Source organism: Thunnus thynnus, chromosome 3 (assembly GCF_963924715.1).
Source record: "Thunnus thynnus chromosome 3, fThuThy2.1, whole genome shotgun sequence".
NCBI lineage: Eukaryota > Metazoa > Chordata > Actinopteri > Scombriformes > Scombridae > Thunnus > Thunnus thynnus.
The window spans coordinates 26181708-26196222 of NC_089519.1; the positions used below are offsets into that span (position 1 = coordinate 26181708).

The 14515-nt window shown below is 40.3% G+C and overlaps 2 protein-coding genes across 2 annotated transcripts; both read right to left on the reverse strand.

Annotated features, from left to right (window-relative positions):
• Nucleotides 1–854: 854 nt before the first annotated feature.
• On the reverse strand, nucleotides 855–3184 carry fgfbp1b (fibroblast growth factor binding protein 1b). The gene is made up of 2 exons (XM_067585015.1): nucleotides 3100–3184; nucleotides 855–2758 (listed from the first exon to the last, which is right to left on the reverse strand). The coding sequence occupies exon 2, from the start codon at nucleotides 2731–2733 to the stop codon at nucleotides 2017–2019; it is 717 nt and encodes a 238-aa protein (XP_067441116.1). The 5' UTR covers nucleotides 2734–2758; nucleotides 3100–3184; the 3' UTR covers nucleotides 855–2016.
• Nucleotides 3185–10569: 7385 nt separating this feature from the next.
• fgfbp2b (fibroblast growth factor binding protein 2b) lies at nucleotides 10570–12307 on the reverse strand. Its single transcript, XM_067585966.1, has 2 exons — nucleotides 11303–12307; nucleotides 10570–10931 (listed from the first exon to the last, which is right to left on the reverse strand). The coding sequence occupies exon 1, from the start codon at nucleotides 12150–12152 to the stop codon at nucleotides 11322–11324; it is 831 nt and encodes a 276-aa protein (XP_067442067.1). The 5' UTR covers nucleotides 12153–12307; the 3' UTR covers nucleotides 10570–10931; nucleotides 11303–11321.
• Between the last annotated feature and the right edge of the window lie 2208 nt (nucleotides 12308–14515).

The following is a 14515-nucleotide window of genomic DNA, read 5'->3' on the forward strand; positions in this document are numbered from 1 at the left end:
AAAAAAGAAAGGTGGAAATCGTTCTCCAGTTGGCTTTTTTTTTTTTTTTTAAAGTGTCTGTCTGAGGGGACAAAGAGCAGCAGGTGAGAGGTGATGAAGGTCAAGAGCCGACAGGAAAACATAAAATCCACATCTGGGGTTGCACTTGTTCCGGGATTACACATTTTACACACACACACAAACACACACAGCTGGATTAGAGACGTCTTTACCTTCAATCTTCCTTTATAGAAATGGTCTCTACTCTAATGCAGCTGTGTTAGTGATTAAAGAAGGAAACTGGAGGAACAACCCCTATATTCAGCCGCCGTGTACAATCGCTCCACTTGTGTGTATTAAAAAAACCCCAAAGTGTTTCATTATGTGTGTGTGGTGCTTTAATCTGATGGCAGTGGGTGAGAAGTCTGCAGAAAAGCATGTTTGTTACGTCAAACGCTGAACTAAGCTTGAGATGACAGGAAGGTAGATGATGTTTTACTTTTGCTCTTGATAATATATGATGACACTGCTAAAAGAAAAGCAACTTTTGTTCATTATTAAGTCCTAAAAGTGTTATTTTCTTAAAACAAGTGAAAATTTTTTTAACTATTTCATCCTGTTTCCAACACAAATCAACTTCTTTAAAGAGTTGCTGTCATTTTTCTTGATTTCAGTGCAGTGATCAGCCTTATTCGTCCTCCTTTTGAGATACTAAAAGTCATTTTTAGAAAATATTTGAAGTTTTTTCACTTGTTTTAATAAAACCTGACTCAAAAGGGGCTCAATAATAAACTAAATTTGCTTAATAAAATGGAAAATGAGTAGTTATGTGTACACAGTCACATGTTTCATACTGGTATAGAAAACAAAGCACATTGTATAAATAGAAAATATTTATTTGTAGTGCATATATACAGTGATGTTTATATGCTAATCGTGGTTGATTGATAAAATGAACCAGAGGTAGAACAAACTACAACTCTACATAATCATCAATCTTCATTTCTGTGTGATAAACAGCAGTGGAAAAAGCATTCAAGCTCTTTACTACAGTAAAAAATAGCAACACCACAAGGTACAAACACTCCATTACAAGTAAACACATTTAAATTTTTCACTCAGATCCAAGATTCAAAACCTTTTCAGAGCATTGAGTCATTTTGTCATTTTGTGACATCACAAGGCGCCATCTGTGTTTAGTGATCATCTTATGGAGTCACATGTAAAACCTGAAAGACGTGAGGGGTGGTGAACGAGGCACTGAGAGATTTACACTCGATCAATGGTAGAAACCAGCTGATTCATTATGGAGGTGTTCACCAATCACACTTATCAAAGTCCAGATTACATCTTTTATCTATTGTGTTTTAGTGACTCTGTGTGTGTGTTTGTTTGTAGTTTGTTATAACTGCATCGTGTCTTCTGCCTCAATATGTTAAAAACTGAAAAGAAAATGTTAAAAATATTTAAGTACAATTTGCTGATGAAATGTCTGCAGCTTCACTTGAGCAAATGTTCTTTTTAACATCATCTTTTGACTTTTTAATGTATTGTTTTAAGTGTTATTTGTGTATATATTACATTATTTACATCATACAGTTTGTAAACAGGATTTTAATGGCATCATATAAATCTGATTTTAACTGCTTTATGAACTTTTGTGTCGTTAAATCTATAACAATACATCATAATCTCAATGGTATAAACTCTGAGTAGAAGGATAAAGTAGCATAAAGTACAAATAAATGAAGATCTGCTACTTTCCACCACTGGTGATAATTTACTATTTACTAATATAATGCAAATTATAAATCTTCAGTTCACATTTGCTGAGCCACATTCACAGCAGAACAACTGACAAATACCCGTTAATATGCGCAACTGCGTGAACTTGGTGACTGAGAATCATTCACTTCTGCAGTTTGTATTGATTACCGATTAAAATGTGTGTGACGTATGCACTTTCTATAAACACGAGGAGTCCTGAACGGGTTTCTCTGCTGTCAGTCATCTCATGTCCTCACGTCCTTCCTGAAGTTAACAGTCGTCACTTTGCAGCATGGAGAAAAAGAAAGAGCACACGCTGGCCCACGCGTTGTTGCAGTACTCTTCAGCCTTCTGCCGGTGGTCCGCGCGCCTCGTGCACGCTGTCGATCCGGCAGGAGCCGCGGTGGAGGCGCGTCGAGGTGGCGGCGGCCGGGGAGGCTCCACATCTCCGGACTGAGCGGAGGCCACGGAGCTGGAGATGTCAAGTTTGAAGTGTGCATCCCGGGGCGCGCGCTTGCACATGCCGGTCCTCACCAGCGCGCGGTCATCCTTGCACAGTTTGCCCTTAAGCTTTTTGAGCGCGCGGGCCACCTGTTTCCAGAAGCCCCTGGGGTCGGACTGGTAGCCCGGGCAGCTCTGAGGTTTGGCGTTGTAGTCACACCTGAGCTCAGTGACTCCGCCTTTGACGCGCGCCTCCGGGTTCTCGCATTTGACCGACAGCTTCACGGTGTCACCGACGTCTCTCGCCCCCCACGTGCACTGCATCTTGTCCTTGGTGGAGAACTTCCCGCGGCCGGTCGCTGCTGCCGCTGGTGCTGCGCTTTTGCCTCCGCTCCTCTGCGCTCTGCCCGGCGCTGGAGTCACGGTCCGGTCCGCTCCGCGCTCCTCTGCAGTGCGTCCTTTACCGCGCGCACCAGAGGACAGAGAGACCTGCTGCGCGAGGAAGGCCATCAGCAAACACGGAGCCAAAGTCCTCAGCAGTAACATCTTCTTACAGTAGATAAAGTCTCACCTGGAGGACAGAGGATGGTTAAAGACGTTTAGGGACCCCGGTGACGCACGTGGTTAATAAACTGGTGTGATGTCATTATTGAGTACAAAATGTTCAAAAATGCAAAACAGAAAATATAAACGTTTTTTTCCCACTAAAGACGGCATCCAGAGAAATAAAAAGTGATTTATATAAGAAATTAGTAATAAATAAATGCTGTTCCCCTGGCTGACGATGGCGTTGTGCCAAATTACGCATTTAAAAAGCTGCAGATCCAGAGCTGAACTTTTAGAAACTGTAGTGAGGAGCAAAGATCCATACATACACAGAAAGTCACAACTTCTCTTTTTTATTCTACTCACCAAAAATAACAAGTGTCGCTGTGCGTAAAGCTGCTGCTTGTGGCTCTCCGTGGTCTCGCACATGGCTTTCATACATAAATGCTGCGGCACGCCCACCTCTCCCGCCCAATAACACACACACACACACACACACACACACACACACGAGCACGCAAATCCATTGAGAGAAATCTTTGCAGTCATGCTTTCAGGAGGAAGGGAATGCGGTGAACTCCCGCCTTCCTGACACACAAAGTTCATCTGAAGATCAAAGAGGCTGTAAACTGGAACTGATGATGGATGTGCGTGTTTACACAGGTTATTGTGAAGAGTTTAAAAAGGCAGATTACCACATTTTAACTCCACCTCACACGCATGCGCAGGCACACGAGGACGCGTCTTGGGGGGCTCGACTGCGACTCTCCACCAATCCGCTGCTGCGCTCAGCCGCGAGGAGCTCAGATATTATTATTAGCAGTTGGAAGAATATTAATCAGCGACTGTTTTGATAATCGATTAGTTGTTTGAGGCAGGTTTTATTTATGTAACACGTTTCATACACAAGAGCAATTAAAAGTGCTTTAATGCATTAAAACGTAAAACAAATGAGAACAGCTTAAAAGCATTAAAATGTAATTTCAAAGAAACGTTTCAAAGGAAATTAAAAAGTTAAGAACAGAGTCATTTTTAAAGCAAAAATGCCAACACTTTAATGGTTTCTTAAATGTGATAATTGGCTGCTTTTCTTGGTCTTACATGACAGCAGATGGAATATTTTGAAGTTTTATTGGACAAAAAAACACATTTAATGACCTCACGTCATTCATCTTAAACTTTCTGTTGGTCTTTTTGCTGTTTTATTGCTTTGTCCGCATAGTTACTAGTCAGGCCCACAGCTGGTAATGTTTTTTCATTTTTTTCTGGAAATGAAAATTAAATGAGCACTTTCCTATGTATTAAGATAGATACACAGACAGACAGACAGACAGACAGACAGATAGATAGATAGATAGATAGATAGATAGATAGATGTACTTTATTGATGTACTTTTCTTGTGTTACAGCAGCAGGCTATCCACTGCACAGGAGAGTAAATACACAGAACATATACATATCAACACTAGAAGAGAGAAATATATATCTATAGAAAAATAAACACAACATATAATTATTGCTTTTAGCAGGAAAGATTTCCTGAAGCTGAACCAGTCTATTAGAGAAAGTGCTCCACTGTCTGTCCAGTAGGTGGTGGAGAGGCAGGTCAGGATTATCCATAATTATTCAGTGTCCTCCTTTCCACCATAACTTCAAAGGTGTCTGGTTTGCAGCCAATTACGGAGCCGGTCAGTTTATTAAGTCTGTTGGTGTCGCCGGCTCCCCCAGCAGACTACAGTGAGGTTCAGTGCACAGACCGGTAGAAGATTTCCAAAATCTTGCTGCACACATTGAATCATCTCCGCTTTCTCAGCCTCAGTGTTGGTCTTCCAGTTCAGTCTGCTGTCAATGTGGATGCCCAGGTAATTGTAGTCCTCCATCACGCCAACATCCTCTCCCAGAATGCACAGGGGTTGTGTAGCCGTCCTCTTCCTTCTGAAGTCGATCACCGTCTCCCGGATCTTGGCCACGTTCAGACGCAGATGATTTCTTCCAGACCACTCCACAAAATCATCCACCACTGCTCTGTACTGCTAATACTGCTATGAGAACCGCACTGCTCAAATAATAAAACAGAGGAACTTCTTTTTTATGGTTCTTTAACAGGCTAATTATAGGAGTGTATAAACTGGAGAGAATCAAACACTGGAAGGAAACGTGTCTTGTATATAGCAAAAGCGTCTATTGAAAAGCCTTAAAATGACTGAAATGATCTGATGTCAAGGCCTTAAATAGTCTTGAATATACATATATATAAAATATATATATATAAAATATACAGTTTTAGGCCTTTTTCATAGCAGACAGTTTGACTTGTCATAGTAGGAAAAGCACAGGTGTTACTAATAACATCAATGATGCCTCTGCAAGTGTCCCAGTAAGCCATGATAGTGTGATAGTGAGCTGGCATGCACATCAGGACCCTGAAACTGAAGCAGCTAAATACACCTGAGCTTTTTCTACTGTGACAAAATGTCTTCCTGTAAAATGTTTATTAAATTATAGCAATTTCTTGTGCAAATTCATCGCTGCTCTGGTGAAAAATTACACCAGTCATGACTGTTTTCTGATTGGACAATTGCTTTTGAGGATATTGGATATAGTACACTGAATAATGTTTGTCTTGTCTTAGCAAGTTTTTAGAAATGTCTGCTTTCACACTTTGGCCTTTAGCACCTCTGTCTATCAAACATTGACACATTTACCAGATGTCCGTCAGCTCCTTCTCTCCCCATAAACTCTCAGCTGGTTGTCCATAGAGTTAACTCGTTCACAGCATTTTGACATTCAGTCCTTCCTGTATTTCGTCTTGTCACATGGTGGAGCCTTAATTTTTGTTGGCAGCGTCAGTTTCAAATTTTTCCGCCTGTTAATGACAACACTCATTTTCTATTGTCAGAATCCTGAATGCACATGCCTAAACTAGTGTAATCCCTGTTCATCAGCCTTTTCTCACAGAAGACATTGCTGCTTGTACAACAGGTGTGTCACTAATAACAAGGTGTTCCAGGTCCAGAGCCCTGTTATTTTGTATACTGGTACTGGCAGTACGCATGACTTACGGGGGCACCTCAGTGGACCAGAGTCATCATTAATGTTATCAGTTACATCTGTGCTTTTGGTGTGATATATGAAAAGTCAAAAATACCCAGAAATCCACAGGAAAACAGTGGGAAAAGGCTTCCCAGTGAGCAGTGTCTCTCCATGGACTTTATGAGCAATTAGATCTGTGTCGTTTCATCTAACCCCCTCTTACAATATATGTGTATATAGTTCTGTATATTGTGTCTGACCACCTTGTTTTGACTTAGTGAGTGGGCTACCACCAGACTACATATGTTCTTGTATTTGATATGTCACTAATCTTAAAAGCAACATGTTGAATACTCTTTATCAACAATATTAGCATCCTATCATTGTTTTGTATACATGGTTTCACAGTTTGATGTATTTACAACATCATGTCCTGCCTTTTCCCTGTTTCTGGAGATACTTTAACATAAAACTACACTGCTACACTGATGAAGAGCGCCAAGCTTGAAACACGTTGCAATCCAGAGTAGCTTCTGATCGAAGCCTTTTCTGTGTTCTTCATGTCAGTTGGTGCCCGTATTCGTGTACATATTGAGAATCTTATGGCTCCCTCCCTTTTTTCTGAATTTTTTTCTAAGTATCTGTAATGAGAAAGACGTAGCAGCCCCTGTTCCTTCATCTACAGCATTTCTCTCTGTAGTCGCTCTTTCAGGAAAGTTGAAACATACAGAAGTTTTGTCTGTATGTTAAACTAAATGTCCTTTTCAGATTACAGACCAAACCAAGGATTTGTATTGATTAAACACCACTAAAATTGGCATGTTTGGATTAATATAGGAGTGAACATGCAGACTTCAGTCTCATTATAGTTTTTGAACACTGAATAGAAAGACACTGAATGAATTAAATATTGTGAACTTATGAACTTATGTACCATTTTTGGTGTTATTTACACATCATTTACTTTCTACAAGGGAAAGGCCACCCCACCCCGTCATCACCTCTCATTACAGGAATGACACAGCTGCTGCAGGTAGGAACAAAGACTTAATAATAATGAGGAAGGAGCCACATAAGTCTCACATGGGCACGTGTCCAGTAATCTTACGAGTAGTTTATCACTGTGAGTCACTGTAGTTAAACAGTAGTAGAAGATTTAGTGAAAGTAAACAGGGAAGCTGTGAGTATCTTTCTGTCTTTGTGAGGACAAATTGGAGTTTGAAACCATCACAGTGAGGACATTTTAACTCATAACTTCAAAGGGATGTTTGAGGGTAGAGACTTGGTTTTAAGGTTAAGGTAAGAATTAGGGTCAGGTTCAAGTTCAGGTTCAGGTTCAGGTTCACGTTCAGGTTAGGCATGTAGTTGGTTAAGGTTTGGGTAAGAGGTTTGGGAATGCATTATGTCAATGAGGGACTAATTAGAGTTTTAGACCTTTGAAATGATGAGATTTTTGGAGAGTGAGGACATTTAGGCCAGTCCTCATTTTGAGAAAATGTTTATACATTTTCATTTTACGTAAAAAATAATAAACCGTTTTCTTAAATAAATGAAGACAAGAGCTGTGCATCAGATAAAGGAAAGCACAAGTTAATTTATATGCAGTTAAATAAGTAACTTGTTGCAAAATAATAGAATTTGTTATTTTAACACATTTACTAATGAGACTGTGCAGTTTGTTAAGTGTGTGTGTGTGTGTGTGTGTGTGTGTGTGTGTGTGCGTGTGCGTGTGTACTTGTTTTACTCATGTTGTGGGGACATAACACATTTACACAGTCACATTGTGGGGATTTGTCTTCCTTTTGGGGACAAAGATCAAATCCCCATAACATAAATCATTAAATTTTAAGATGAAGTCTTGGTTTAAACTTAAGATAAGGTTAAGGTAAGTCTCCAGGAAATTAATGTAAGTCAATGTAATGTCCTCTGAAGTGATGGAAACATGATTGTGTGTGTGTAGGAGACAGAAAAATTAAAACAATTTTAAAAATCAACATGTCCTCCCTCCATGTCCTCTCTGCTCAGCAGCACCATCTTGTGGAAGCTAGAAGTTCAACAGCAACCTCACCCTGAATTAATAATGGTGACTGTGTGTAGCCCAATAAAAATGTATATATAAGCATACATACATTATACATTACATTACATTAAATCTTGTGCCCTTGATATGTTAACCAGAATGCTTAAGGCACACTGTACAATCAGTGCTGCTTGAAAGTTTGTGAACCCTTTAGAATTTTCTCTATTTCTGCATAAATGATCAGATTTTTACAGAAGTCCTAAAAGTAGAAAAAGGGAACCCAATTAAACAAATGAGACAAAAACATTATACTTTTTCATTTATTTATTAGGAAAATTATCCAATCTTACATATTTGTGTGAGGCAAAAGTATGTGAACCCTTGCTTTCAGTAACTGGTGTGACCCCCTTTTGCAGCAATAACTTAAACCAAATGTTTCCGGTAACTGTTTATCAGCTCTGCACATCAGCTTGGAGGAATTTTAGCCCATTTATCCTTAGTGGGCTTCTTTGCATGAACTCTCTGCTTCAGGTCCTTCCACAGCATTTCTACAGGATTCAGGTCAGGACTTTGACTCAGCCATTCCAAAACATTCACTGTCTTCTGCTTTAACCATTCTTTGGTAGAGCGACTTGTGTGTTTAGGGTCGTTGTCTTACTGCATGACCCACTTTCTGTTGAGCTTCAGTTCACAGACAGATACCTTGACATTTTCCTGTAGAATTTGCTGGTACAACTCAGAAAGCATAGCTCCTTCAGTGATTGCAAGCTGCCTTGGTTCAGAGGCAGCAAAGCAGCCCAAACCATGATACTACCACCACCATGTTTCACAGATAGGATAAGGTTCTTGTGCTGGAATGCAGCGTTTGCTCATCGCCAAACATAGCGCTTCTCATTCAAGCCGAAAAGTTTGATTTTGGTCCCATCCATCCACAGAACATTTTTCCAGTAACCTTCTGGCTTATCCACGTGGTTTTGAGCAAACTGTAAATGATAGTAATGTTCTTTTTGGAGAGTAGTGGGTTCCTCCTTGCAACTCTGCCGTGCTCACCATTGATGTTCAATGTTCTCCTGATGATGGACTCATGAACATTGACTGTAGTCACTGCAAGAGAGACCTTTAGTTTCCTAGACATTACCCTGGGGTCCCTTGTGACCTCCTGGACTATTATATACCTGCTCTTGGTGTGATTCTTGTTGTTTGACCACTCCTGGAGAGGGTAACAATGGTGTTGGATGTCTTCTATTTGTACACAATCTGCCTGGCAGTCGACTGGTGGAGTCCAAACTCTTTAGAAATGGTTTTGTAACCCTTTCCAGCCTGGTGAGCATCAGCAACTCTTTGTCTAAGGTCCTCAGAAATCTACTTTGTTTGAGCCATGACACACTTCCACGAACCTGTGTTGTAAAGCTCAGATTCTGCAACTATTTTGACAATCTAATAATCTTTTTAGGCACTTTTTTAAGCAAAAATGCCAAATATTTGCTGGTTGCAGCTTCTCAAATGTGAGGATTTAGAACTTTTCTGTGTCACATGACATTAGACTGAATTTCAGATTTTTGATCAGACAAAACAAGACATTTGAAGACATCACCACTGATGGGCATTTTTCACTTTTTTCTGACAATTAATCAAGAAAACAATCATTAGTTACAGCCCCAGATGCAACATTTATGGAGAGCTGAAACTTCAGCTCTAAAACAGTATAAAGTACAGTATAGTTCCTTTACACACGGTTTCTCATTAAATACTTTTAAGATGGTTAAAATCATCTTATTCCACACTCTCTGACACCATCACATACTGTTTATTCTGTATCAGCTTGTTCAAAGTCTTAAATGAATCTACATGATGTTTAAACTGAGTGAAATATGAAGTATTCTGTTTTTAATGGCTGCATCATTCCCTTAAAATATTTTAGATGTCATGTGCATCTTTTCCTTCTGACATTTTTGGTCTGATCTTTGGAAACTTTATTCAAATAAATTATGTGTGTTTGAACAATGTTTGGTTGCACATCATGAGACTGAAATATTAAAAGACAGGCACAGTGATGAGAGTAAAAGTGCAGGGCTGCAAGTAATGATCGTTTTCATTATCGATTAATCTGTTGATTATTTTCTCGATCAATCGTTTGGTTTATAAAATGTAAAATCATTGTTTCCACAAAGCCCAAGAAGAAACCTTAAATGTTTTGTCTTGTCCTGAGCAACTGTCCATAACCCGAAGATAATCAGTTTATTGTCATAGAAAACTAAAGTAAACTGAAAATATTCACTTGTGAGAAGCTGGAACCAGAGAATATGGAAAATTTCTTCTTAAAAAATTACTTAAAACAATTAATCAATTATTAAAACAGTCGGCAACAAATCGATTAGTCATTGCAGCTCTTTAAAAGTGATTTTCTGCTTCCACTCTCACCCATTATGTGTGTGTGTTGGGGGGAGGTGGGGGTTGGAAAACAACACCGGTGGTTCGGTCACTTTCGTCTTTGGCCTCCACACAGACCCCCTCTGTTCCTGCACACGGTGGCTCTTAAGACTCAATTCATCAGGTCATACAAAGAAGTGTTTAGCTCCACTCAGGCACCTTCTGTGACTGAGCTGTATTATCTTTACTGCAGTCTGGGTTCACTCGGACTGTTAACAACTTCCTCGGCCGGCAGCAGACGTGTTGTTACAGCCGGGCGATGAAAAGAAACAAGGACTCTTTTGAATAAATGAGTGTGAAAACTGCTGCTTGTTTGAGCTCAGCAGAAAGAAACAAGAAGCGACACAGAGGAGGAGAGTTCACCACTCTGACTTTATTCTCTTTACCTTCACAATTTCTCTCCTGAAACATTTCCCTGCATTTTTATGTGACATGAGGAGGAAATATCACATCATATACAAACATAATCACATGCCTGCCATAGTTTCTCTTGTCTTGCTGTGAGTTGATACAAATGACATTTACACCACATGACAGAACATGCAGTCATCCGCTAAACGCACACAGCAGTTTTTTTTTGGAGATGCTCAGCCTGTATGATGCTGCAGTGTGAAGGGAGTCGGACATCACGAGGCGACAGAGTGACCCCCAGAGGCTCCCACACAGATCCTGGAGAGGTCAAAGATAGACGAGAAGAGTCGCTGGTGTTTCCAACCTGAAACAACAATAAAAAAAGCACTCAGGAACACATCATACATACCTTTTAAATTTCAAGATTAATTCTAAAATGTAAGTGAAATAAAGGTTTATTGCTCCATAAACTCAGACTTGATTTTACTGCAAAATGTCTAAATTTAGTTCATTCATTGAGGGAATGAATAACATTTAATCTGCCTTTTTTGCAAGTCATCACTCCTTCTATCTATGTTTTCTGACTTTGTAGTGGTTTTCATCATAATACATCCACAGAAAAACTACTATTTTCTGTCTTTGTCCCCCTTTTAATTCCAACTTTTTCACTATGCCTGTTGCCAACTTTTCTCTGTAACATCACCTCTTCCCCTTCCTCATTTTTCCATCACTCACCTGTGTCTGCAGTGTCGTCTCAGTTTTGGAACCAGCTGATGAAGTAGCTGCAGATGCCGTGGAAGCTCTTCCAGCAGTACTCTGTGGCGAGGCGGGAAGCTTTGGAGTCGGGCTGCTCTGTGGGGCGAGTAGTGGTCTTCCCAGGCTTATGGGTAGTTTTTCTGGTCTGAGTGCCCTTACTTGGCTGCTGGGTGCCCTTATTTGGCTGCTGGGGCTTGACGGGCTGTGGCTGAGGCTTGACAGGTTTAGGAGTAGTGACGGGCTTGGTCTGGGAAGGCACTGCTGGTTTGCGCGGCTCCTGGACGGGCTTGGAGGGTTTGGGGGTGGTGGTCTTGGGCCAGGTGGCCAGGAAGGTCATCTGGGCCTCGTCGGGGTATTTCTTACACATCTGTGGGCGGTAGATTTTGGGCCCCTGGCAGGCATGGCTCAGCTTCCTCAACTCCCACATCATCTGGGTGAAGTAGTGGCGAGGGTTGAGGTTGTAGGCACGGCACAGGTTGGGTTTTCCCTGGAAGTCGCAGTAGTAGGAGCGTGCTGGGCTCTGACCCTGGCTCGGACCTTTGCAGGAGACACGCAGACGAGTATAGTCCCCGGCTCCAGACACTACCATGGTGCAGGAGTCCTTGGCCTTGGTGCTGAATCGGATGGGCTCATCCCAGATGCTGCGCTGCTGCTGCTGCTGCTGCTGCTGCTGTTGCTGCTGCTGCTGCTGCTGTTGCTGCTGCTGTTGCTGCTGCCTCTGCTGCTGCTGCTGCTGCTTGTTGTCATTGTTGCTGTTGTTGGTTTGAGCAGATGACACACAAACTGTCACTGCCAGGAGCAGCAGCAACACTCTCACCCCGGCTCTCATGGCGTCGTTAGGTGTCGGTGATGGATGGATGTGGGTATAGGATGATTTAAGTATATATATGTGTGCACATAGGATTAAGGTGTGCAAGGGGAGAAAGCATCTGAGTGTGACTATATAAGGCCAAAGCTCACAAAGAAGGTATTATTCAGGTGAGCCAAAGGAGTCAAACTCCTCCTCTCGCTTTAACTCCTCCTTTAAACCACATACATACACACACACACACACACACACACAGCAACCACATGAGGCTTGTGTGATATACTCAAAACTAAAAAAGTGATGGGTGCAATGGATGGAAGGAGGGGGGAGAACCTAAACTTGAGGCAGGAGGAAGAAGGGAAGCGGTCAACGGGTCTGTGGGAGCCGAGGGGGGAGGGAGAGAAGTTAAAGCTGAAGGACGTTACACACATGAAGCCAAATGTTGTGAAAAAGCTTCGTGAGACATTATATAATCTCACATAGGAGGTTCTTTGACTATTGATGAGGGGGAGACGAGGAGAAGAGGACTGAGGGTCCTGAGCACAAACTGCAGCCTGAAGGTTTTTTTTTGCTGAGGAGTTAAAGTTTGCCTGTGACCCTGTAAAAATAAAAAAACCCCCATCATGTTTGTCTTAAGATGCAAAGTTAGACTTTGTTGCTGTTTTACCAACAAAGTCACAAACTAATAATGAGCAGCCAAACTTCAATGTTAATTGTTCAAAAACTGGAGTTGTTCAATGTTCATGTGGTTGAGTGTAAAGTATTATTATTAGGGCTTCAACTAACAATTACTCATTTTCATTATCGATTAATCTGTTGATTATTTTCTCAATTAATTGATTAGCTGTTTGGTCTATAAAGTGTCAGAAAATGTCTCCCAAAGCCCAAGATGACGTCCTCAACCCAAATATATTCAGTTTACTGTCGTAGAGGACTAAAGAAACCAGTAAATATTCACATTTGAGAAGCTGGAACCAGAGAATTTGTTTCTTAAAAAATGACTCCAAATGATCAATTGATTATCAAAATAGCTGGCAATTAATTCAGTAGTTGACAACTAATTCATTAATTGACTTGATTAATAGTTGCAGCTCTAATCATTTTAACCTGCGTATTTAGCGTTTATAAGACACCGAATAAATGTTGTATAACACTATAATGTAACCTATAATGCATTGACAACTGGTGTAGTTAATGAACAATTGATAACTCAAATATGATACTATAACACACTGTAGCTGTAATCATATTCACTGATTCATAAGTGCCCATTAATTACAATAAAGTGTGACTTTGTCTCAAAAGCCTGGAAAAGAAGGCAGAACGATCTGATCTCTCCAGTATTATTTTATATATATTGAATGAATTATGTTGTAGACATCAAAGTTTGACAATCTGAGAGTGAAAATTATTGAAATGGCTTTTCTTTGTTTTTAAACCCTTGTTTGTTTGTGTGTGATGTATATATATGTAAAATTCTGGATCTGGCTTTTATTAATGTGCAGGGTCTTCTAAGCCCATGCTGGCCGGGTATAGTTGTATACATGACACAATAATAACAACTTCATTCATTCATTCATTCATTCATTCATTCATTTATTCGGTCATTCATTCCGTACAGGCTCAACAAAGAGCTGGAGTAAGTCGAGATGAGTCTGTCCAGCAATGTGGAATAAGGTGATTTTAACAACCTTAAAGTGAGACTATGTGACTGTTGATATAACTACTAACTTTCTCAGTTCAATACAATCTGGAGTTTTGTAGCTACTTGGTCTGTTATGACCAAATTGCTTATGGTGGTTAATGCTAGTTAATGAAAATACGTTAGTTAATGACATATTTTTCTGTAACTGAAAATCAGTTTGCTCACTTTTTTGATCTTTACTGTACTTTTGCTGCTGTTACTCTGTGTTTTATCTTTGTCCCATAATGTGGCCACTTTCATCATACAAAATTTATGTAGTCTCGCTTTAAAGGCTCTTAAAGGAACAGTTCCACATTTATTTATCGTTTACACAAGCAAGATGTTAAATAGTGAGCTTTAGAGGTGCTGGTAGACAGATATTTTTTTTACCTTTAAATACAGAGCCAGGCTAGCTGTTTTCCCCTTTTTCTAGTCGTAATGCTAAGCTAAGCTAACCAGCTGCTGGCTGTAGCTTCGTTTTAAATGGACAGATATGAGTGTGGTATAAATCTTCTCATCTAACTCTCAGCAAGAAAGCAAATGAGTTTTTTTTTTTTTTTCAAATGTTTGACACTATTCCTTTAAAAAGGCTAAAGTTGACCCTAGAGAGTTATCATCCGACTCTGCAGCAAACCTCTACTTCTTTATAGCCAATTTCAGCTCATTGTTTAGCCATCTGGCCACAACTTTACTGTTTCAC